This window comes from Acanthaster planci, linkage group LG05 (genome assembly GCF_054643075.1).
Source record: "Acanthaster planci isolate LZ-2023a linkage group LG05, COTS_SCS, whole genome shotgun sequence".
Lineage (NCBI taxonomy): Eukaryota > Metazoa > Echinodermata > Asteroidea > Valvatida > Acanthasteridae > Acanthaster > Acanthaster planci.
In genome coordinates this window covers 10034374-10061091 of record NC_141781.1, presented here as the reverse complement: position 1 = coordinate 10061091, position 26718 = coordinate 10034374, and the positions used below count along the sequence as shown (strand labels likewise).

General features: G+C 40.3%; 1 protein-coding gene across 3 annotated transcripts; it reads right to left on the bottom strand.

Annotated features, from left to right (window-relative positions):
• Nucleotides 1-109: 109 nt before the first annotated feature.
• LOC110987103 (non-lysosomal glucosylceramidase-like) lies at nt 110-26117 on the bottom strand. Of its 3 annotated transcripts, none has more exons than XM_022249546.2 (17): nt 25535-26117; nt 20808-20893; nt 19715-19830; nt 18436-18663; nt 14118-14369; nt 12604-12706; nt 12214-12367; nt 10962-11087; nt 9927-10117; nt 9424-9528; nt 8307-8414; nt 6919-7070; nt 6457-6563; nt 5509-5651; nt 4960-5273; nt 3122-3370; nt 110-2824 (listed from the first exon to the last, which is right to left on the bottom strand). In XM_022249546.2, the coding sequence occupies exons 1-16, from the start codon at nt 25705-25707 to the stop codon at nt 3131-3133; spliced, it is 2598 nt and encodes an 865-aa protein (XP_022105238.2). In that variant the 5' UTR covers nt 25708-26117; the 3' UTR covers nt 110-2824; nt 3122-3130. The 3 variants fall into 3 exon arrangements, with proteins under 3 accessions (XP_022105238.2, XP_086992551.1, XP_022105237.2); XM_087136425.1 differs by having other exon boundaries at nt 110-1706; XM_022249545.2 differs by having other exon boundaries at nt 110-3370; nt 25535-25827; nt 25934-26116.
• Between the last annotated feature and the right edge of the window lie 601 nt (nt 26118-26718).

Sequence of the window (26718 nt, the reverse complement as noted above, 5' to 3'; positions counted from 1 at the left end):
ATCGTGCTCTAGTGTTTTTTCCAAGCAGAATGATCACTGTGACTGCCCTGACTAAAGGCTTGGCTGGAACCTTAACAAAAGTAAGGAACCCGACAGAACAAAAAACAAATGAACATGCCAACTTTATACGGCCATCTTTATTTAACACGGAGCTTTTTTGACATTTGAATGCAGCAACAAGAAACCGAAGGGTTTAACTCATCTATCCTGCTTCTGGCGGTGACCCTTGTATAATGCACAGTTGATTACTTTTATCCAACCGTTTAAATAGTTGCACATAAAAAAGAATTTAATACTTATCTGCCTGAGTAGTTATTAAGTACTTCTATCTAAAGTTTGCACATCTACATGTATAACACACACAAAACTCTACTACAAGCACTGTAAATAAACCTTTTTAAAAATGAATCTTCATTAAAAGTCTGAAAAAGTACGAACTTATCACACAAGAACCAACAGGACCTTTGTAATGTATAATTTGAGAGTCTCAACACACGGGTTGTCCTATAATACAACCCCAAAATGCTAAAATTTGTTAATTTTTATCATGAAAATAACTTAAACATGTATACGGGTTAGGGTTTTTAATAATCATCTTTCCCTAGCTTTCTCAAAAACTTTAGATTATGAATGCTGGGTCAAGCACACTTAAAGATACACCTGACCTAAGAGGTGGTGTTTTCATGCATGGCAAAGTGAAAAAAAAAGACCATAAAGTACGACCCTACCTTAAAAGTGACCTTTCTTTAAATATCCACCAATCCTAAATAATCAGCAAAGACACATACCACAGTGACAGATCAAGAAGAAAAAAAGTTGAAGTTATTTTTATAGACATGAAAATAAAATCTGGGCATTTGGGGTTATAATAATCCTGGGGAAACCTGTAGATGTCATTATTTGAGTTAACTTAAAGTTCTGAGTTGTACAATTAATCACGACACTTCTATAACTAAATAACTTCAGTTACATGTGAAATAAATTCACAACTTTATTGATAAGCTTTAAATAATAAAACTCGACAACAATAAACTATAGAAATGGCATGATTAAAAATGCACTTTTTTAGCCCAGCACAACTTAATGTTCTAGACCAGAACTTCTTTGAAAAAACCTGAAAGCCACACAGAAGAAGAAACATCCGACAAAAACAATAAATGAACCCTGTAAATGCAAATTTGGCAGCCTGGTAATTTCTGACTGACGTTGCCTTTATGCTCCTTTTTTTACCGACAGCCCTTTTAAACAGGACTGCATGTCACCGTCACTTGTGAAATCTTGATGACTTCATTTAATTCTAAAGGCTACACGTAGTTCATTTAAAAAATAAATAGCTCCTAACCACTTGAACTATTGCTTGCACATTCTTTAAAAGATGCTGTTAACTTCGTCATAAATAGGTAAAAATACGGAATCACAATTTCACAATTATTAAGATGTTAAATTTCCCCCACATTTTTTGCATTAGATCAGGTGGGAATATGTAGGTGTGTAGGAGGTCAGCCAATAAAAATATATTTCAGTTATTTTAAAGCTGAAGTGGCCATCAGTTGTCTTACAAGTGAGATGCTGTACTTACATGTGTACTTACCTTATGATACCATGATGTACATAATTTGTTCTCACGGTACAATGATGTATACCTGATGGGCACGTACACCTGTACTTGTTCTCAAGTTTTGAAAATGAAGAACTACTGAGTGTCTCTGAAAAGACAACAGAATCTGAAAACGTTTCAGCGAGTGAAACTAAAAGTAAAACCATGCTTCTAATCAAACTGCGTTTTAACCTTGCACAGTCTAAAAATGCACCTGCCACTGCAGTGGGCCCCATTTTGTGCAGTTACATAGACACACAAATTTGCTTAGCAGAAATGGGTTATCAGCTTCAAAAGCAACGAGGTGAACATTGCCTGTGCCTGGCTTTCCGATAAGCTAAGCTAAGCTAAGCTAAGCTAAGCTAAGCTAAGCTAAGCTAAGCAGTTCTGTTTTCTCAGTGGCTCTGGAAAACTGGGCCCTGGTGACTTGATACCATTTTGCTAGAAGCCCCACATTTTTTAATCTCTACAGCCATCTGATAATTACGATTTAAAAATACTGTTGTCCCCCTAAAACCAGAAATCTTAAAAAATTGTGCCCAACTGCAGATACCAACAACTGACATTATACAAGTAATGAATGTTTGAATGCAATAGTAAGAATAGTCCATGAGGTAATGTTCAATCTATCACCAACTAAAATTCATGCAGTGGAAAGTGTGTACTCTTTCCACTGCATGAATGTGAAACGTTGTTATTTAATGTCTGAATAAATCATCTTGGTGTGAAAGGTGCTGTTCTACTGGCTCATTCTGGCTTGTTTTATGTTTTACTGTGTATCATTCTCTCTGTGTGGAAAGCAGTGACTGTACCGCCCGCCCTTCTGTTGCCTGTGTTGTTCAACGTTCCTTGTTTGAAGAGCACTGACTATTCCTACCATACTCATGCGTATGCAATACATCGCTCTGTTAAACAATTAACTTCAAATGGTCAGCGTTTAACATCATGTGATTGACTGCCCATTGATCAGGTGATGGGGATTTAAAAAATACACATCAGCAAATGTGACATATAACTTGCACTTGCAGATTAGATACATTTAACATGTCAAAGTGTACAGGCAAGCTGACTTACATTGTCAGCATCATCCTATGCCCAAGTGGAATGCATACATGTAGGTGTCACGGATTCTGGCCAGAACGTATCAACCACCCACCATCAAGGAAATGAGTCCACTTAGCTCAGTTTCTTCAAGTCCCATGATTAGATCCCGGTCCAAATCTTTTCCTTTATGCACATGGAAAGCAGACATTTGCTTTTTAATTAATGTAAATCAGTTTGTAGGAGTGTGTTCATTTTGTTCAGAAATTACTTAGTGGCAATACTGTACCAATCACACATACACAGATTTACTTTTCGCCTCTGACATCAGCTTCGCTACAGCCCTGGACCTTTTAAAATTACACACCTGATTGCACTAAGCATGCAGGCTGTCTGCATGCCACAAATGAAAATACTGTTCACGTAATGCACACCTGTTCCAACCATTATTTGCAACTAACTTTCGCACGCATGCACACACACCTTGGCCAGTCATATATTCCCGTTGCAGTTCTCCCCAGGGGATTTAACGGCGTCCTCCAATGCTGCCTGCTTGTGGCGGTTCTCCAGCGCCCACTGCATTGCCCAGATAGCCAGGGGACGCATGTAGCCTGAGGAGCGGAAAGCTTGCTTCAGCATGATAGCTTCAGGGGTCTGGAAACCCAGGCCAGCTCGCTCGTAGCAGGTGTGGTAAATACCACTGGCTGTCTGAAAGCCCTCTTTCACCAACCCCTGGGATTTTTTCGGCAGAAAGAAAGGAAAGCTATTTTCATTTCAGGCAAAGTTCACCAGTGCTTGCAATAGGAACAGATACATAAAATATTCATTTATGATTCATAAATAACTAAGACAATATGTCATTCCTATTGGTCAAGAGACCATCATGTGGCCAGTCTTAAACAGTTGATAAAGCAACGGCTGATTGTGCGTCACCTCACGCAGTACGTGCCACGCGTGCACCAATGTCCGTATAAGCAGATTGTTTGCGACTGCTGGCAAAAACATACAATAACATGGCTAATGGGTGACTTGAAAAATGAAGTAAAACTGTTGAACACAATTGCTGGAAATTTGTAATTTATAAACTTGCTTTGACTTTCCAACTCACAAGGTATTTACGAATAGGAATAAAGATGTTCTTGGCCGATCTTAAATTAACGTTTAACCACTACCAGCCGGGGACTCCGGGATCGGAGCCGTATGGTTTATATGTGTGGCCGGGGTCTCCGAACTCAGACAAAGGAAACAGGGCCCTGTAACAAACGACCGTACTCCGAACAAAAGACCAGGCTGCTGGGCATGACCGGCATTTTTCACTCTCAAAAGTGGTGATAATCCAGCGTTATTTTGAAACCATATACCAGGGTTTGGGGTATTTAGAGCAAGCGGATTACCACCGGGGACAAAAGCTCTCCACCACCGCAGCGATGAGCCACACAGCACCGCTGCATGCTAATCTGGCCCCTATTGAAAAGAGGTCAGCAGTGCACTGAGCCAGGTTCGTGAACAAAAGACAGCTGTATAACACCGCACAATCTGGGCTCTGTTTACAAGGCTGCAGGCCTGGCTGAAATATTCGGGCATCAATGAAGGTCACCTGTCAACTTAGAGTAGTGCCTGAAGATTACTCCGTGCGGCTATAAACGCCTGTTAAATGGAATGATGAATTGTTGAAGGATTTTGAAAACGGAAAAAATGATAGTCATGCTGGCCCAGCATCCTCAATGTTGAAAAATGCCCCGGTCCGAAGTGGTTAAGACCGGCTCAGGAGAATGGACCCTGATAATGCCCTCAACTTGCAGCTTGAGCATTAGTCATGTCCAATCTCTTGAGCCGGTCTAAAACGAACGTTTAAGACTGGCCAAGCACATATTTATTCCCTTATTAATAACTCCTTCAGCATCCTTGCTTATCCTGATTCCTCCCTAGTTATAATTTACGCAGGAACCGGTGACACAGAATCACGAGTGAACCACTTCACGAGAGAGAGATTTCCACTGCCTTTTCATTGTTGACATTTCAACACCTTTCCTAGCTTGTTATCCTATTCATTCCTTCCCCAAACAATTACTGGTAATCCGTAATCAAACACCAACAAATTGCAGGGTTCGCCTGCCCCTGCTTTCAAGTACTGAAGCATGAAATTGTAGATAGTGTTCTCCGTTTTGCTACAGTCTTTTTTTCACAATTTGAAGTTTGCTGAGTGAAGTTTGTTGAGATGAGTGAATAGGCTTAGGACTTGCAGTAGATGTAGATCTGTGTGGCCAAGTTGATGGGCATGTACACAGAGAACAGGCAAGAGCATCCATCCTTCATCCTACCTCCTGCATCATGCTGGCAGCTAGGCCGTATGTCACCCCTGTCCACACCTCTTCGCTCTGCATGGTGGAGCAGTCGATCCGCCCGTTGGGCTTGACCCCGTTCACCGCCCCAAACCGCCCCTCCCGGAAGGGCAAGACGTTGGTCCGGTAGACTGTCTCCAGCGCGCTGCGGACGTGGTTGGCGGGGAAGATGTCAGCGCCTGTCTGGTCCCTGGTCAGGTTACAGGCCCTCAGGTACCACTGGCCTGCCAACTGGTCGGCCATGCACGTCTGGCTGAGTGGTGAATGGCTACTGTCATAGTTGTAATACTTGCCTGGAGGAAGAGTTTGAAAAACTTAATAATCTCTCAACTGTTACAACAGATACAATATTGAGGCTTCACCTGTAATTAGCTTCTTCAGGATTTAAAAGCAGTGCAGGAGGAGATGATAAAATGAATATCAAGAATAACCGTATTACACAGTGGCTGTAATTGAAGGCACTCTACACTGGTTGCTGTTTACTTCTTTGGCACCAAACTGCAGTAAGGTATGGAAGTTTTCTCTTACCATTCCACAGTTTGGCTTCGTAAGAAGCCTTGCCCTTGTCCAGAATTGCTGAATATTCCGAGGCATCTGTGTCGTGGCCAAGAATGTGCGCCATTTCCACCATGCAACGCAACGCAGCCAACCACAGCCCACCACAGTATGCACTGCAAAGGGTAGAATAATAATAATAATGAACATTTATAGAGTGCCGATATTCGCTGCGAACGGCATTCACGGCGCTAGTAAGCTAAAACATCCAATAATGTTAAGTTGAGGAATATTAACCAAATGTTTGTCAATGCAAATAGGATTTTAATCTGTCCTTGAATGTGTCAAGTGATCTCAACGGTCTCATAGTTTCCGGTAAAGAGTTCCAATGTTTGGGTGCTGCAATCCAAAAGCTTCTCTCCCCCAATGATGACAAGCCATATACAAAAATGATTTTGTCAACTTGGAGCTACTCCTAAAAAAAATCTGTTCTAAAACTATTGAAAAAACACAGTGGTTTCAAGAACATATTCAGGTTGCAAGATGGTACACAGTTTGAAAACACAGCACTGGATTAAAAAAATGCAATCTGTAATTATCCTAAAAACATTATAAACGTCTGAAATGTGCTGGACAGGAATAAAGTCTTAAAATTCAATCTTAAGAATTCGAACTAACAAGGTGAAAATAACTTTCAAGAGAACTCTGTAACAATGGGCAAAAGACAGTTACCAGTTTGTTTTTCTTAAACATGGAAAATTAATGAACAATTGGTAAAGGGACAGAAGTTCTAACAAAAAAAAAAAGAAATGAGAAAAACCAGTGAATTTGACTTCATTTTTTTCATTGATACAATTTTGTGAATGAAATATTTGGCCACTGTGGATCAGTTTATTTCTTCAAGAAAGATTTTCAGATGAAAATAAGATTGTTCAGTTTAAGTAGCAATATGGCTGAGAGAGGCAACAGCATCAGTCCAACCTGGCTCCTGTCATCACCCAGGCATCATAAGTCTGGTCCGGCATGCCAGAGTTGTCAATCAAACCGTCGTCGTCAATGTCTTGTAGCTTGGCTGTTTCCATGACAGTCTATAGACAAAACAACCAACACAAATTCAGACGATGTGGACTACATTTCACATGATGCAAAAAGAGTTTAAGAATAAACCAAAATAAACAGGGAGCTAAAAGGAGGATATACATCAAAGGTCTACTAAGACAGTATACAGTGACTGTATCTTGGTGCTCTCCACTAGTAAAACAAATAAACACCTCGTGGCATGTTTCAATAACTAAGGACACAAGGAATGACAAAGGAATGCTTTTGTCACTAGGCTTCTGACTAAGTGACTTGGCATCGACTTGTAGGGATCTTGTGGTGAGCTCCACAAACAGATCTTGCTGGACAATGTTGCCTACGCCCAATTACGTTCCAGGTCCTCACCTTGCACTTTGGGTACATCTCTCTGAGAAACACAAGGTCTTGGATCTGGTAGAAGTCCCGATAGATCATCAAGACAAACTTGAGGTTTAGGTCCTTCCACTGGCAGGTGTCGTGCTGATAGTAACCGTTGATTCTCTTCCACGGTTCCTCTTCTGCAGAGAGTAAGGTCAGAAACAAGACATGAGGTGGTGTATGTGGTGGGGTGCACAAGCAGTCCTTCACGACTCTGCAAAGAGTTGATTGGGACACAGACTGAGACTGGTGTCTGTGAGACCACACAAATGTTGCTCACTAAGCAGTGATACAAGGGCTGGGTTTTAGACGGCTTGTTCAGGGGTTTACTTTTCTGGGAATGCTGTACTTGGAATAGGATCACACACCACCTCCTAGTCAGGGATTTGGACGAACACACGAATAAAACGTTTGGGATGTTAACTTTTGAACAGTCCCTCAACAACAGCAAAATGACCAACATAGCTGGAGATGATTAGTTCATTTTGTATTTAACATAACATAAAATAATTTTCCATGTCACAGAAATGAACGTTTCATTTTCCAAACAGGAACAAACTCTTGAATAATGTACATGGACACTGCCATGTTGCATGCTTATTTTTCACTGCCAGCGATATATGATAGATGGCCCTCATAACCAATCGCTCACTCCTGGCATTCAAGTGGCTGAGCCATGAACACAAAATTGAGCTGTTCTTGGAAGTGTAAAAACACGCTACCCAAACTCAGCCCGGGGGCTCAAGACACACGTACATTGCCACCAGCCTGACTGCCGTCAAGATGGCACTTACATCCATTTACTTCATGGCATGACGTTCTGAAATCATCTGCTTGTCAGTCACAGTCCTCACGCAATTCCCCACGAACAGTACACACAGTGAACAATGCCAACACTGTCCTATACTCATTCACATAGCCAAGGTTATGTGTCATCTTATTGGATAGAACTTCAGTCCCGTTCAGGTAAAGTTATTGGCGACAGCATTTATAGTACAAGTCGATTGGGGGAATGCTTTTGTACCACAATATTCAATGATTCTATCATCTTGTTTTCACGATACAGGTTAGTATTTACGATCTATATTCACCGTTCTAGCTTTGCAGGTGCCATCTGTACAATGTGCTTATCAGAATCATAATGTTGCTCGTGAGCTCTCCATCCTATTAAATTCTGTCGCTCTGCATGTCCCTTGGCTTTGTTACTACCAGCACTTGTCAAGAAGCACAAAATGAAACACCTTTGGCTATTAAAATCCACCAAAGGAGTTTCTTTTCGAGGTAGAATCTGCACTGCCAATGGCATCTCTGCCGCAAACTGAAATGCGTGTCATGCATGCCAAGACCGAAGACGACAACAAAAGCCTGAAACCTACCAGGATCTCCTATGTCGTGTGGTATACAATCAGCCAGCTTCCGTGTTGCTTGTTTGCCGTTGGCTAACTGGCTATAGGATTCATCATCCGTCACACTGACACAACTGCCTGTGGAATAAGAAAAATTGATATACTAAGCGTCTATCTGATAAACTAAGCATCTATCAATTAACCCCCCCCAACACCTTCAGGCATATACCAAAATACAATGGACTATTGCATACATTTTGGTCAGTACCAACAATGAAGACCTTTCTTCACAGCTGACATCATATTCATCTTTTGCCTAAAGACAAGGTAGTCTTTGACCCTTACCTCCTAAGAATCTTTGCAAGGAATGCTTTATAAATCCCTAAATCAAGGGCTGATATTCATAAAATCCTGCCAACTTAGCAGCTGACTAGGCCTTACCAGCCTGCTAAAAAAGTGTCCTGCTCCATGGTTACCAACTAATTTAGTAGTCATAAAATTTGGCTAAGGAAGCTACCAGCTAGTTGGCAGCTAGATAAACATACAGCTAGGACATTTGGCAGTTCTTCATACCCAAAACAGGAAAATGTGTATTTGCATGTCAAAAGGATGTTTCAGATGGGTCAAATGACTTTTAGGAACAGCAGTCAACCACATGTAGGCTTAGCATTTTTTTGTGAATTGCACGGTTTAGTTGTGCAAGTTCAAGTATACATCTCGCCATGTTTGCGGCTCAATGTGTAACCTACAAATGATATAGTTGCCAACCAGTGACTTAGAGACATCTCAGATCAACTCTAATGTTAGCAGCCAACTTAGCAACTTGAGCAGGGAGAATTGATATTCCCGATGCTTGTTTTTCAAAGAAGGAGATTGGTGAGTGTATTTTGAGAGGAAGTTTTCACTAATCTTTTCTTCTTTTCTGTTGTATGAAGTAAGGGTCACAAATGGACAAACAAGAGTCTTTACAAACAGGCATTGCTCGCAGAATGTTCCATTATTATCAGTTGCATTCAATTCATGGAATTTATCAGCGAAGTGTTGCTGCATTTCTTTTCAACAGTAGGTGGAAAAGCTTGAAAAAAAACCCAAAAAACACATTAACAAGTATCATAGACTCTTTCTGTGACATATATCAAATACTTACCTATAAAATCTTGTAGACTAATCTCAATCCGTGGCCATAGCATTGTCAAGGCAAACGAAGCATAGAAATGAACATCATACGTGTTGAACATCCTATACTCATGACCTGGGGAAAAGAACACATCAAACTTTGATATTCATACTGGTATTTATAAGGTTTGTTGAAAAGTCAACTGCCAAGTAGGCTCCCTTCCTCCATGAAGCTCCCCTTTGTTCAAGCATGAGATAGATGTGTAGTGACCTTGAGCAAGTCGCTTTACTCCCACTTGACCTCTCTCAACCCGTGGCTATTAATGGAGTACCAGGTACCTGTGAGGGGCTGAGATAGTTGTGTTTGATCAGCCATTTGTACCTAAAATGGCAGCACAGAGCTGTACCGGTATAGTCCCTAGGGAGCTGAGATAGATTTTTAGGAATATTTATGGGCCCGGTGAGCAAGGGAAATAAAAACAATGATGATGGAAGCTTTGTAAATAAATACCCATAATTGTGATTATTATTTACCCTCGAGGTATGCAAACAGGCCCATGTCTTTCCTGAGTTTGGCCATTTTACAGGGCCTGTCCGGTGTGCTGTTGCTGCTTGCTGGGCTGCCGTTAGCCCGGTCTTCCTGTAGCTCCAGCCAGACGGAGCCCCCGTCTGACATGAAGTATAGCTCATTGAACAAGGCCGACTTGTACCAGGCTGGGTAGAAACTGAAGTGAGAAACAAAGAACGGAATAAAATTGAAGTTTACTATCAGACAAAATTGCCTGTGACACATTACGGCATTCATCCATGACACAATGACTTTTGCTGATGTCCTAACTGTGACACAAGACCCAAGGTCATGGTTGACCATGAAATTGCTAAACTGCCAAATAATTAAACCAATGACCGACTGTCATTAACTACTGTATGGCTGCCAAATTGAGCTCTCATAAGCTTCAAACATAAGAAAAAACCTTTGACTGTCAATAAAGTCGCTTGATTTTCCCTAAACAAAATATGAACCTTGAATAAAGCAACATTCAAAACAATTGGTTGTTTTTATTATTAAGCATTTCTGGTAATGACACAAAGGATTCCTCAAAAGTGCCCTAGGTACTGTGGCTCGCAAGCCTGAAGGAACCTCTAGAGAGGAGACAATGAGACGCAGTTGCAGTTATTGAGGTGGGGGGAACCCTGGAGGAATGCTCTGAGTAAAACCCACAGAATCAAGTAGGAACTGAAAACCCAATCTACACGTGGACTGAGCCAGGATTCAAAACTGGACTGCAGAGATGGAAGGCGAAGAAAGAAGCACTATGCCAACCTGACTCCCCGAACTCGTATTACACACTCTTCACCTAAACTGCAAACCTTACTATGAATAAAAGCATTCACGGACATAATACACTGTACTGACATTTCCATAAAAATGTCCCTAACACAGATGAAAGAATAAGCCAGACTCAATGCACCTGTCACAGGTTGGAGGGGCGGACATGGCTTAGAGGAGGGGGTTCCAAAATATTTGCATTATTAAAGTAAAAAATCCTGATTGAGATGGATACATACTCTTCCTCGAGGATAGGTCTCTGCCAGGACTCAATGGCCTCCTCCCACTGGGGGTAATTGCGTAGAGCATGACTGCATAGTCTGGGGGCCGCCTTGCCATCCTGACCAAACCAGCGTGTGTACCGCCTGCAGAGTAAAAACATTAACTGTGTTAAATAATTGATTGTGGTAGTCACTTCTCACAAGTGATCTTAGCCCAATTTCATGGCTCTGCTAACTGTTTGTAAACAATTTCCGCTTACCATAGCAGAAAGTTCCGTGTTTATGGTAAGTGTGTTTCACCTATTCGCAGGGAAATTTGGGTTATGTGCATGTGTTAATTCCGTAATTCAGCTTTGTGAAATGAAAGCAGCATAGAACCCTCCCTGTCAGTTCTAAAAATGAAAACCCTCAAATAAGCAAAGCAAGGGCAACTGGATGCATAACCTTGTATATTCCAGCATGGTGGAGCATTAAATAAACAAGACAGAGAACGTGGTTAAATGAAAATAAGGCATGGACATTCTTTGGTTACTCAATGCATGAACAAGAGCCTGGTATGGACCAATCGGCTGTAAACTCACTATTATCAATTTTGGTAGATTAGTGCGTTTTAATTAGTTGATGATAGGCCTGATCAACCCAAATGGCAATATATGTCCTATTGCCTGTTGTTTCTGTCATGAAAAGTCACGATAAGATATCCACTATATTAGGTAGCGAAAAACGCAATAACATGGCTAGGCAGCTGTGTTTGAGTGATCAGGTGATCCAGTGAAAGGTGTAGTGTCAGGTGACACAGAATTGAAGACGGCTAGGTTGCCATTCCGGAGTGACTGGGTCATCCAGTATAAATGTAGTGTGTCAGGTGGCACCACGCATTCCTTGTCTCGTGTGTACATGTATTTGTGTGCATTCTCTGTAAGTCGCGAGGTCCTGTGTTTCGGTAGCCGGCTTCTTGCCTTTAACCTATTCCATAATTAAGTGTCATGAGGCAATTTGTGTATTACAAAGACTACTAAAACTAGTGATAAGCTGTGGCAAAAGTTCAGAAAATGGTCTGACCATGAGTTGATTGTGTTTGTCCGAGTATGTGTATAAGAGACAGTCATGGCAAACTTGCAGTAAAACTGCAAACACCGAAATTAGTTCCTTTGTGACTGTTTTTTTCTTGCCCATATAACCTAACACCAGTCTCTACACTTTAACTTTGGTGAAATTGGTGAAAATCATTTCAGATTGTTTCTGCAAAAACCTGAAAACGCTGTTCTACCTTAAGTAGGACTGGCCTTTGCTTTTGAAGTGGACGCGGGGCATGTCCCAGGCCAGAACAAACTCCATCTTGCTTTGACTCTTGTCGCCTACTTGACAAGACGCACAGACTGCTGCTGCAGTCAGCTCGCCCTCCTGCGACTTGGGAGCTGGATCTGCAAAAGAGAACACAATGATTGCTTCACAAAGTGTCATCTGGCTCGACTTTTCAGTGCATAAAAATGATGCAATTATAAACACAAATGCCATGTTAAGCCAACGTTAAAACTCACAAATTTACATGTAATTCACATATCATACAAATGTACAATTCATTTCCCGTATCAATGGAACTTCAAAAACAACCAGTCCTTGAGGTCCTATTGAATAATCTGGATGCCAGCAAATTCACCTGTTGAGGAGTTGAGATGTCCATCTTCTAGCAAATCCTCCCATAAAGCATCAGCATTGGCACTGGGGTTGAAAGCTGTACAATGTGTGACCCTGACTCCCTCCTGGATATGTAGAGAGGAAACGACACATACACTGTAGCTAAAGGCTTGCTGTGGGGAATGGCCAATTAGCTTGTTATAATCTGAACCTTGCTATTAAAATAACTATGAAAAGCAAAAGAATTTGGGAGTCCCTTTGCTCTTAGCAGGATTTTGTCAAAAAAGCCCCCTCTGTATTGACAGCCAACTGTAATAAAATCCTCGCCAATCAGCGTTACAATCACATAAGTGGCATAATCCAGACGGAACAGACTAAATGGGGTATGCATAAAGAAAATACTTAGATCCTTGCCAATATAAATGCTGAAAACCACACTTCTCCTGACGAGAAGGCCTCATCAACGGGGTCTTTCTCTTCTATCCCTAACTCTCCTTGACCCACAATATTCCTGATTTTCTAATGCACGTTTTCAGTATTTTCTGATGACTTCAGGACCGTACTTATTAAGCATATCATAACACGAATTCTATACAGATTTGGTAAGAAGCCAGTGTAAACTTTTTAATGGTGCAGGTTTTAACCAGGGCATTGCTCAATATGTACATGTAGCAATCCACAATTGGGATTAACATTCCATGCTTGCACAGTAAGACAAGTATACCTGCACATAACCCACATTTTATTTAACGGGTAATGAGCATGATTTTATTCTTTGTTACAAAAATTATTTGCCTAGACTTTTCACAATTTCATTAAATATGATAATTGGAGTTGTAGATGTTTTTTCTAGATTTCATTATTGAATGACAGCATTTAGTAATGAAAATTTTTGTATGTTAATAAATTTCAAATGTTAAATTGTAATTTTATTCTTGTCAATGTTCGTGTAATTGTAATTTTGGAAAATTGTAATGTGCATTCGAACATATGTACATGTATGTATGGAAAGGGCAAAATAAAATCCATTATTATTATTAACATTATTAAAATATGTTGACTGTTAACAGAATTTCTTGCTGTGGTTGGTAAAGAGTTTTTGCTCAGGTGCATTATAAAATTGTGTCCAAATGCCTAGCTATCATTAATCATGCACGATTCTGTTTGAAGACAATAGAAAGGAGACAATGAAATGTTCCTGGATGTCTCTGCCCAGATATACACGTAGATAAATCCAGTGACGTTTAACTACACATTCCCAATGGCCCCCTTCGATGGCAAAAAGTACTGTGGTTTAGTACAGAGCAACTGAACTGGAACATTGGCTCTGTACAATAACTCAACACCATTTGTGGGGGCCATGGCAAATGACAAATGACACCATTACCATGGTCACTGGATTTGTCTAAAGATAGGAGTAATTAACTTTTAGTGTTTATCAAGACGTAATGAAAATATGCTAAAGATTTATGAGCTCCAACTCCCCTTAACAAGGCAAAACTCTTTTGGGGCCTTGTTTGAAGGTGCAAAGCTTACTTGACTGGCTGCAGATATACCCATGGTGCATCTGTTGATGGGCTGGTCGTCATGCAGCAGCACGCCCACCACACTGGCCTCACTGGAGCCTTCCGCTCCCTCGGTGCTGAACCCTTCGTTCCAGCGGCCTCCATTCTTGTCACTGGCTGCACCGATCCCGTTCTGCCACGTAAACATGATACTGACGTCGACTGGGGCAGGGGCATGGTTGTGGATCTCCCAGACGAACACACCCACTGGTAGACAGGTGTCCTGATGGCAGGGGCGGAAAAGGCCAAATAGATTAAACATGCATTTACACAGGATCCCCCAAATGAGACTATTTTTCAGTAATCAGGTTTAGTTTGCATTGGATAGAGCAAACTCAGGCACTTTGTCTTGATGTATCACTTAGTTTGGCATCCCAATGAAAATAAATATTATGACAGTGGAAAACGCTGGATTCCTACATCCTGCAAGATTTTTTAAAGCCTTTAAGTCAGAAGTGGCTTTGGTGACTCAATTTTCCCTGCAAAAGAGACATTAAGTTTCATGGTACATGTACTTGAGCACAAATCTCACTGTACATGTAGGTAAAATTTGGAAAGGTTCAATTTGGGGGCTGTCCCTTTGTTTTTCATCAATTTCATGAGTGTGCAAACTACATGTATACACTAGGGAGGAAGTTGGTTGCCATGCACACTTTTCAAAAATATTAAATATGTTGATAATACCCAGCAAAGAAATAGTTTTTCCCCTTATTTAGTTCATGCCTTCTAGGAGGGAGAGGGGGTCCACATATTCAACTCTGTACTCTTGAATATTCATGACAGTGATGAGAAAAGAAGGGGGGCCTTGCCAGCCCAAGCTTTCAACAGTTTAATTCACTGCTCTTTAATGTGTTGGGGAAAACTGTGTTAAGGGTGTCGTCTACATGCACCTGTACTTCCATAACAAAGGAGATGGTACATGTATTTCCTTTTTTGTTGTTGTTACAAGATCAAATATTAATCAAGCAGCTTGGATTAAAAAGCCAGTAAATGTCAAGAGGTGATTGGCTATGGGTACCGTACATGAAGACCCAAAACTCTTGAGAGTTTCAGGCTTGGTTAGTTAACACAATGCAGTCCAACCAACCTTTCAATAGCAATTAAAATTCAGCACTTGATGGCTGTAGAATACAAGCACATGTAGGTACAACCTAAAGGTTTGTACAGTATGACTGAGTAGCCATATTTTGCTGACAAAAGAGAGAGAATGATGAGATTGGTGTGGTGTTTTCAGTGTTGACTGTACATGTATAGTTGGTGAGCACTGTGTTTGTGGCTTTTACAATGGTGCAATTGGGTGAGCAGAATTAGAAGCCATACTGCAGTTGTGCTCTGCGCATGGACAGGTGGTTCGCAAATCTAGTCAACCAACAGGATGCCATGTTAATTATATATAACAGGTATTTTGCCCTTACCCAACGTATACTAAGGGCAAAAATACCTGTTATATATAATTAACATCTCCCCAAGGCAAAATACATCTTGACAAAAGGATGCCATGTCTTGCAAAATACACATGTGCGTATTTGTCGTGTCACCACAGTTATGGCGTTTACTTGGATTGGTCCACATGTAACATACTTTTACCAGAAAGGAAAGTATACTTTGATCGCTAATCTGGCCCCTGTTGAAAAGACGCCAGCAGCGCACTGTGCCAGTTTAAGGAACAAAAGAAACTTATGTAACACCACACTATCTGGGCTCTTTTTAAAAGGCGGCACGCCTGGTTGAAATACTCAGGCATCAGTCACTCCATGGGGTAGGCGTTCAAGAAAAAACGATAAGAAATTTTGAAGACTTTTGAAAAACGAAGATATTGAAAAATTGCCTGTATGAAGGCACTGCATTTTTAAAAGCACCTGGCAGGAAATACATGTAGTTAAGGGCAACGTCCATGCGGTACGCTAAGGATTCAGTTGGTAACCTCAATGTGGTGTTCCCAGGTTTGACATACATGTACATGTACTCACAAGTTGACTGATATGTCCATTGAAAAAGTAGTGGTATCCAGTTGAGTGACTTTTTTGTTTAATCGTTACCTTGGCAACTGACCAACAATGGCATATTCACTTCGAGTTTCCACTTCACAGGACAAAAGGCCTTAAGGCTGAAATATAGACTGATTGTACTAATGCACAAGTATAATGGATCTTCAGTAAAATTGAAGCAACCTACACTGTAGGTATAAATTAAACAGTGTTAATTATTCCTAAAAACAATCAGAGAGACGACCTCTATACATAAATTATACTTACATGTATCTTGTACTGTTTCCAAAATCAGACTAATACAGTCCTTTAATAATGAATGGAAGAGTACCTGCTGCACCTGCTTCCTGGGGCTGTTTTATAAGTTGAGTGCGGTTTGAGAAAGCACTTTAGGCACTTAAAATGTAAGGCCCTTTGGGTTAATTTCGAAGTAAACAGCAGGTCCTGTTGGGGTGCACTCAAGACTAATGGATTACTTTTGTGAGTCCATTGAAGTATAATGTAGTTGAAGTAGGCCCTATTATGATGTACAAAAGAACATTGTGCAACTCAGTAAAACAGGAAAACCCACAAAGAAAACATGAAAACTAATTCTATACATTTCCTTCTACTTATGGCCATTCAAAGATGATTTCTACTAAAATCAAGTGAGGCAGACTTCATTGTATCATTCCATACATCAACATGTACAAACAGCACACATGCACAGCACATGCTGCTCTGTAGCCACAGTCAACCACTGTCTGTGTAGAGAACCAGGAAATGTCATTTGACTCTCGAGATTTCATTTCCTGAGAACACCCGGCCAGTACATGTTTGAGCACCACACTGTGAGAAATGTTAGGCCCAATGTTAAAGGCCAAGATCCCTTTTCACTATGAATTCGTATAGGTACACTGTACATTGTATACCAGTATAATGTAAGTGCACTCCAAACGCGGGTTGGCATTTATGATACCCATAAGCTGCATTTTACCGCAGGGGGGAGGGGGGTGAAATGGGAATTTGAACCAACACCGTTCAATCTGATCTTACAATTACGAGGCAATAATTGCAATGTCATGGACATTTCACCTCACAGTCAGTCGTGTTCATAACCCCAAAATACTCGTACATGGCCATCTTTGTTGTTTTTGGATGGCTGCCTTTTGAAGCTCCTGCGATTTTGACATAAAGATGAATGGAAAAGGTCAATCAACTCTTTAGATTGGTCAGCTTCATGAATACTTGTATGTGGTCCGCCTCTGGCCAATGCACTTTATTTTAATTGCTATACAGAGGAACGCCGCTATACCGAACACTGCTATACGAACATTCGGCTGCACCGGACATTGTCCTTGGCTCCCAATAATTTGTGCACAGAACCTACCGAACACTATTCAGTTGCCATTTGTAATTCCCGAACATCAACATGATAAAACACTCAGTGTTTTTTTTTGTTGGAAAGTGACAAGTGGCCATTATTTCCCCAAGGATTAGAAGGGAAAGCCACTAGTTGTCAACGGTATTGAATAGACACTGGTTTTGCGACTCCACATGATTGGGTGAGAAAGAAAACCGCACGTACACGCACGGTGGAATTGCACTAATAGTCTAAAGAGGGCGCCGCTGATAGACAAATCAACCGAGATTCACCACAGCATGCATCAGAGATCGATCCTGAGTGGTAGTTTCACGACTTTTAGGATAAACTTGATATCAATGTTTTGACTCAAGTTTAAATAAAAAACAAAAATAATTAACAGATACACTGTACATTTCTAGAAACCTTAAACTTGAATGCAACGGCAAAACATCACGAAAACAGCGAACCAACAAGAGAGGGCGCTATTCAACAGGGCAACCAAACGTTTGGCAGTTAAATTTGCTGTACTGAACGACCGCTGTACCGAACATTTAGCGTGGACCCCATCTTGTTCGTTATAGCGGGGTTCCACTGTATCATGTATGTATGTTCAGGTGTTTCTGGGAGTTTGTAGAATATGCACTTACCTTATTTGGATGGGACTTCCCGGTACATGTACATGTAAACGGACAGATTTCTTCTTACTAGAGAAGACACCTGAACAACGGCCTCTAAGCCTGTCAGTTTAACCTCGCAAGAATCCAAATACATGTATGTACATGCATGTAGAAGGGGGTACCACAACTGATGTGCTGACTAAATTTTCAGTAGCTGTGGTACATGTAAGTCATTATCACTTTGAGAACTTTACTAAATTGTTAGAAAAATGCCCAGCAAAGTTGACAAACCTTTAGTATACAGCTAATTTTAATCCATGACATAAAATAAACACTCACTGAATAATCATGTGGAAAAACTGATGACACTTGCCGACACACCAGTGTGACATCTTGGTCTGGTATCCTGTAGACGGTCCACGCCCGCGGATACAAGCCATGGTACTGGGCCTGGTTGCCGGGGAACTGCCACTGCCAGGACTGGGCAAGGTGCTGGCTGGAGACCTGGCCAGGGTACAAGACCTGCTGGTACACTGGCTGATCAGGTCGCTGAATTCTGACAGTAAACTGTCAATGTTGGAAGGGAGACCAGGGGAAAAAAAACAAAACAGGTGCTTATGGCAAAAACTTCAAAATTTTAAAGAAACAATTGACACGAACTTCACCTTTATATAAGCCAAGTCCCAGTCTCTACTGGTGGTTGTATGCCAGAAAAATAAACTGATAACTTTGCAAATGGCCTCACATTAGGTTCACTGTTCTATATTTGTACATGGACAACTGAGAAACAAAGGTCTTCTAAAGGGAATTTTACTTAGAGTCACAAAAACATATCATACAGATTTTCTTATTGAAAATCCTGACAAATTTTACACACCTGATGTTGTTTTGTTCAAGAACAGTTTATGTAAATGCTATGTCATTTCAGCCTAATTCAAAACTACCAATGCATGACCTAAATAACAAGGAGTTTAAGAGCTGGTGTATAAAAAATGTGAACTATGGCATGTGACTGCTCATATCGTATCATATTGTATCGCCGGAGGTGCCGTCTGAATGCCAACTGCTTGGCAGAACAAATTTGATTTTATCATCCAAGTGGTTCGCTAGGGGTGGTGTAATAAAAGGATGACAGGACCTCACAGAGCCACAACATTTAATAGTAATCTAAGAGGTGCAAAGCAATTGTGCAAACGTGCAATTTTTAATTCTTAATCCATCCCAGTGTATTTGTTCTGACACTACAGACGCGACTTGCATTTTGGGCTTTTTTTTAAGGGAAAACTTCTGATTCTGCAAAGTGATGCCTTGCAAAGATAGATTTTTGTATAAATTTTCATCAGATTTCAATATACTGTTATCAGGGATCACATTTGAAAAGCAAATCCCAAAACACACAGTTCAAAAAGATTTCATTTACGATGCATATGAACATTTTCTAGATCTTGGTCAGGAAAGTGAAGCAGCCATATTTGTTGATTAGACCAAAACCTTGCATATACATGTACATGTACAACACAGGTTTCAATGAAAAATGTTTAGGACTGAATCTCTTTCAAACCCCCAAATTATTCATTTTACACTGATCATCTCAGCAACAAGTGTCCATCCTGCTTACCTGGTTCACTTCCACTATATCGTAGGTGTATATACCAGGGGTGAGGGACCAACGACAGAACTCACCCTTCCAGCCTCTGTTGATTGCCCCACAACCTATCCCTCCAATGGGTACCCCTGCAATGGGAATGGACTCTTCCAATTACTGATTAAAAATGTGTGTGTTTTAGTCACCTGTCACTTCCACAAAAGTATGAGGGAAAAACCAGAAAAAGAAATGTATGGTGATTTCAGTTCCCAAGAAAACCTCAAACATTAAATCTAAGAGATTCTTTTCAGCACAAACCTTAAAAGAAAGCTACCGGGTATAGTGTACATGAACGTACACACAGTTTACCATTCAATCTTTTAAAAAACAACTGAAAACACAGAAAGTTAAAAAATAAATACAGTTGTTCAAAAGCCTTAAATTTAATTCCTCGTCTGGTACCATGAGCAGACTACATGTGCATGTATGGTAAAACACTCAGACAGGACCTCAACAGAATATCTTCAGCTGCATTATAAACCTGTCAACGAGAAGCACCAGTGAAGTACACAGTGCAAGCACATGGTACATGTACAACTACATGTATTTCTGCATTTACTCATTTTCATCCTAATGTGCACAACAGTACTGGTATTTAAGTGTCCTGTAAATCGCTAAGAAGTCTTTGAAAGCATAAATGCACAATGTACATGTACACACTTATGTGTGAAATATTTGATTTACCACAAGTGCCATGAATTCAGATTTGGGACACTGCCAGGGTCCCACATGTAGAGCTCCATGCTTCACTATACATGTACATAATGCTTCACAAACCACTGAAGATGATAGGGGGGCAGGAAAAAACAGGGCTATCTTTTCCTAAACTTAGTTAAGATTTCAGCCTCCACCTTGCAAGGTTTCATGTACCAGCTACTGGTACAGTCTGGAGTCTTTTCAGTGGAATCCCTCAAGGATGCCACAGCTGTCAAAGATACAGTAGCACCTACTGTAAGTTTCAGATGTGGCATAAGAGGCAATGTATCAAATGACTCATGGACATCATGCATTAAATGGCAATAGCCGGAACAAGCTTGGACTTGGTAGTGTCATGCTTTAAACTCACCGTATATTCGCTTGAAGGAGACTGGTACAATGTCAATGAATGGTCGCCTGCCAAGCGCCTTCATTTTCTGGATAAATTTAAAGTATCTGCCAAAAAAAGAACAACATTTCATCTCTGAAATCACTGGATCACATTAAACCCTAAGCTAAGAATCCTTGTGCCAGTTAGAGGCCGGTGTAAAAATGTGAAAAAGGAAAGGAACCCCAACGAAGTCACACTCGTAAACCCCTCCCCTCCCTCCCATTTCAGGGTTATGAAAATGAACAGTAATGTTTCAAATTTTTGAGGAAGGACAGCTACATGTACCGGTACATCATTTAATGTCTGTCATGAAGAATATCGCTCATTCCTTATCCCTTCACAGCCATCTGCATTTGATCAGAAAATGTGATTTAATGGAAGTGCCAGTTGTACAAACTTTTTTATCATTAATATCTGCTGATGAACAAAATTGCCGGTTGAATAAACTGAACTGCACTTTCATTATGACAAAGTAAATTTACAGATTACCCAGAAGTACATGTACACGTACATGTACATTAGAAAATGTCACCCAGCAAAGGAAATATATACATGTACATGTAATGGGCATGAGGACATCACAAAGATGTGCTGGTACTGGAAATGTACTGTACATACATGTACATGTATACGTGTACATCACCAATTTAGTGAGTCATGGGATCTTGTCCACATGGTAGCATAGCGGTAATGCATCCAACGTACATGTATCAAACAGCAACACCAAGTTTGAGCATGAAATCCACCACTCTAAAGGTTTAACAGGACAAGGGCACTCTCACCATTAACTCTATCATTTATGGAAAGGTTCATGTACATCGTTTATGTCCTACATGTAGTACATGTACATGTCATGGACTTAGGTGATAGATTCAACAATTATATTACATTTGAGAAAATCAGGGATGACTGTACATGTACATTGAAAGTGTTGAATCCAGCATAAAGCTTGTTAAATCCAACATTTTACATTTTAAATCCAGCATGTTTAGACTGGTAATTCAACAATTCTAGTTCTGATTCAATTCAACAATTTCAAGCAAAACCTTTGTAAAACACTGAAATTCTTGAATTTATTCTTTCAACATAGGACAAAATGTTTATAAATTGCAGGATATTACAACTGATATGCTGGATTCAACACTTTCAAAGTGTATCGTCACTGACCCACTGATGTAAGAGTTGGATTCAACACTTTTTGTATGAGTGCATGTACATGTGTCAAGTTCTAACAAAAATTGAAACGCCAGTAGAAAACTGGAAGAACTGCTACGCCTGCTCAATCTCCTCTTGCAGAACTTATATCATTCAGTTTCTCCAATGTACATGTACCTGTACATAAAGTGATGGTGTAAATTACATGTACCACTGATGAAGGTCTTTCCACAAAGACCAGTTTGGCCAGGAGGACAACACAACAGCTGGCTGAAGCTGGAACAAATGCAGGGAACAGATAACAAACTACCATCAAGGCATACTGTACATGATGTACATGTACACCTTCCATGGCACAACATGCAAATTATGGACATGCATATGTACACAAATATACATACATGTACATGTACATGTACAGTGTAATTGCTTTTAAAATAAAATTAAATTTACCGTTGTTTTTAATGCAAACATGGCAAAAATTGTAATTTGTAACTATAACAGCATTACATTTACCGGTATGCATGCATCCATTATCTCATGTTAAGAACTGTTTCATAATTTACATGTACATCTATGATCTGTTTAATACATAATTTACATTAATGTACATGTGTCGGTTGTGTACATGTACGTACATTTAACAATTGTTGCGTATGATACTGGGGTCCATGATGTTTTGTACACCTGAGGGGGCAAACGGCACTCGAGGCGAAGCTGAGGGAGCCATTTGCCCCCTTGGGGGTTGGAGCCTAAAATACAATGATACATGTACATGCAGTTATTTTTCATGCAGATGTTTTCTTTTTAAAAAAATGAGCTACACGTAAATCTGAATCAGTGACCGTGGAAGATTTCCAGATTTTGGTTGAGTTCATATGGAATTTTAAATACATGCACTGTACATGTACATGTACCAGTACAGTGTATATTTTACTTCCTGTCATTACATGTACATGTATATTTAATCCTAATTTGTGACTATATTACTTTAAACTTGCATGTACAACAACTTGTAAAAATCACACGCAATTTGGCTTTTGGGCCACAAGGTATGATACGTTTTAATAAAATATATGTACCAGTGAATAAATTTTTACTACATGTAACTTTACTGTAATGTTACATGGGGCTGATTGTTTAATTTAGATTCAACAAATGAACATGACAACTGGTTACACTGCACTGTGCATGTACATCGCCTCTTACATTTTGTGGAAATGACAGTTGCAGTTAAAGTCTTAGTGCAGAGGAGGGGTACTGCTCCCCCAATGTGCAGTGAGTTTGTCTGGGAAAGAAGTGTTAATGAGGGAAAACAGGTAAATGAATGAAATGAATGGAATGAGAGATGCCCTGTTGCCTGAAAATTAGGTTGAGAAGCTTATCTACACTACATGTACATCTATGGTAGGCCTTGTGCATGAAGGACAGAATCTCTAGTTTTACTCAACTAGATGATTACATGCAGATTGTCAATCTACAATGCACTGCACATGTACATGTACTGTAAGTAATGTTTGATCACAATCTCTTTCAAACTGTTTAATCACAGATTAAAGCAAGAAATTTTAATCCTTGTGGCAACCACAGAAGCATAAAGGTCAACATCTGCATAAACTATGGTACATGCACAGTACACATGGACCAAGGAACTTGCAACAATTTGAGAAGGGTGTAATGACACCACATGATTTCAAGAAGTGGTGACATGTAAACTAACATAAATCCTTCGAAGTTGTTTCCATCACCATGGTAATGGGCAGTGTCTCATTGTAATTGGTGGTCTAAAGAAAAAACTAGATCCAAAAAGTCAACTAGAAGTGGCACATACATGTACATGTATGCTTGTCTTCTGGTCTTATCATCAGCATCTGATTTGCTTTTTGTGCATGCAATGTGCGCATACAGTATAACTTTTCTTTACTGATAGGAAAATCCTGCACATCTGTAGGTAATTCCCTGGCCAACTGACTGCCATACCTGTTTTGCAATGGATTATTCACAATGTATCCTACATGTATACATGTACATGGACGTAAGTTTGGAACTTACAATGTACATGTACATCTAACGTTGTTTCTTTGTTGGAAGTGTCCTCCATCATAGAGCTTTCTTTTGAAATTTTTTACTTTGCTATGTTCAGGTAAAACTACTAGTATGTCTGGCCTTGATGACAGACTGACACATTTGAACAAAGATGTCAGTCTGTTTCCATGGCAACACATACATGTACCCGTACATATATACGTGTAGCTTTTAATGGAGGCAGGCAGACAAAGGGAGTGGGCAGGGACAGGACTCCTGGAGACTATACTTTTGTTTATACTGGACCTAAACAATGGATAAAGGGCACACATGTACACATATCGGTACCGATACTGGTAGTTTGAAGGCATTTAGCCCGACCAATCACAACACAGCTCCTATCTTTTCCTGTTGTTTTCCTGACCCCCATTCAAATGAAAGCTGAGCTATGATTGGTCATTGGAATGGACACAAATGGGATCAATCACGGTGCGGCTCACATCTGTAGGTGGCAGGAAAACAAAAGGAAAAGACAGGAACTGTGTTGCAATTGGTCAAGCTATCACGCAGTTGACAGTACCGGTGCATGCTGCTGGTTTTCTGTAGTGTGGATGGGCAACATGCTAAAAAATTTCACTATTTCAGTGAGGATATTATAAGGTGAATAAACCTCCCCATCTGACATCTAACTTCACCAAGAAGGCATACAATGTATATGTAGGAAATTTGGTTGCACAAATAGCTGTGATGGAAGAGTACATGTAAGTTGGCATGATCAAAACAGCCAAAATGTATTTATGGGAGTTTGTACATGGCTTTCAAAAAAGTTTATCGGTAAGGTTTGTAAAAACCTTACAGTACTGGAACTGGAAGTGAATGTGATATCAGCCTGTGCCTACTCTGGCAACTCAGTACCATTGGAAAAGATAAACCTGATTCAACCTTCCTGATTGTCTGCATCACACCAAAGGTTATAATAAACTGTTTACGTATCGACGGAAACGCACAAGCAATGTTCTCTCTATGCCAATTTGGAAAGCAGGTTTTACTTTGTTGAATTTTTTACAAAGTTAAAATAGTTTACATAAATCACATCATGGTAAGAGTTCCAGCTATGGACATCATCAATTTTCCCTTGCAGCGATCCATTACCGATCAGAAGGTGATGACATGCCCTAATAAGTCCAACTGAGCACGGAAAAACTGAAGCATTTATCTAGACAATATGTAGAATTTTTCAGACCAGCCTCAGTCGCAGGATTTGCACACAAAGTAACCTACTGGGTGTCAACCATGATAATTTATGAACTCACTCCGGATATCCACTCCTTGTTCTGCAGCAATGGGCCCATACTAGTTCTAAGCTCCTAAGGCCAAGGGTTTTCTCGAATAGAAATTAAAGTTTGAAAAATATAAATTTAACGTGGAATCCCGCCTTCATTATATGATAATTATAAACTTACACGTACATGTATGATGTACATTATGTAGGCAGTGACAGGGTAGGCAGGGCCTGCATTACTTACCTGCAAATTGTGGGGATAAGTTTTATCATTTGAAGAAATCGCAGATACTTAAGTGCTCCCCACTTTTCTGGGAACTCATGGTCCAGTGGTACTCTCCAGCCAAACTCCGGTACTCCAAAATGTCCTAAAGACATGTCGCCCGGCTTGGCCGATTCTGTGTTCACGCTGGCCATTGTGTATCGATATGTGCGAACTTAGTGGTTTGCAGTTCAGAGCGACAAAGCCGGTGTCACGCTCGCAGTACTGCTCCTCCTAACCAGACCAAGGCAAGCGCACGCACGTGGGGCCTAAAACTGCCAAAAATACAAGAATTCTGTCGTTTTGATGAATTATTCAAACCACACAAGACAATGTATCACCATGCATAAAGCGTCTTTAGAGTATGAAGAGTAAATCTACCGTAAAAATGGTACTACAGTACATATAGCTCCCTTGAAGGAAGACGTTCTGCATGTTGTCGATGTCCGAACTGTTTATGTCGCATGGTTCGTTCGCACACTTTGTGCGCAAATGCCCTGGCCCCCGCCTCTTACGATTTCCACTTGGCAACTTAAAGTCATTGGAGCGAAACCAGCCTAAGTATCAGCTGTTTTCACAAAACACACAGTACTGCCTATTATGTCTCTAATTTTAGCAACTGCTTTTATTTATTCTTTGTATGACGTCAAGACGATTCCCCGAAACAAAGTAGCAATATGCAGCCACCTTTTCCTGCAATTTTACATCTGCAGTGCACCTATACCTGTCCTTTTTATGGTTTCCAGTCGCGTTTGTTTTTTGGAAGTTTTTTGTCATTGTAAAATTATCTTTTTATGTCAATTTAAATCTCATTTTAAATATCTCTCCAGGCCTACCGTTTTGGTGCGTTAAAGGCCTGTGCTAATGATTTCTATTGTGGTGGGTTCGTCTGTCGGAAGACAGAGGCACAAATTGTAAAAGGACGATCACACGGATTTACATAAGCGGACTAGCAACCTACCACACTGGCCAACTATACTCTCAACTCCAAAACAAAACTATCTGTAATCGACTATTTATATCTGTTGGGTTGTTTTAAAACATTCGACCATAACAATTAAGGGAAAAACATAAGACAAAACAAATACAGCATGTAGCGTGGCAAAAACAACTTTACCCACTCCACCCCCGCCTGATACTGTACGTTGAGCCAGTGCGAATCTCAT

Coding starts and splice junctions, on each gene's coding strand:
- LOC110987103 (XM_022249546.2), bottom strand. CDS start 25,707: ATGGCCAGCGTGAACACAGAATCGGCCAAGCCGGGCGACATGTCTTTA. Junction 20,894..25,534: donor CTTATCCCCACAATTTGCAG/GTAAGTAATGCA, acceptor TTTTTTTGGCAG/ATACTTTAAATTTATCCAGA. Junction 18,664..19,714: donor ATATAGTGGAAGTGAACCAG/GTAAGCAGGATG, acceptor CAACATTGACAG/TTTACTGTCAGAATTCAGCG.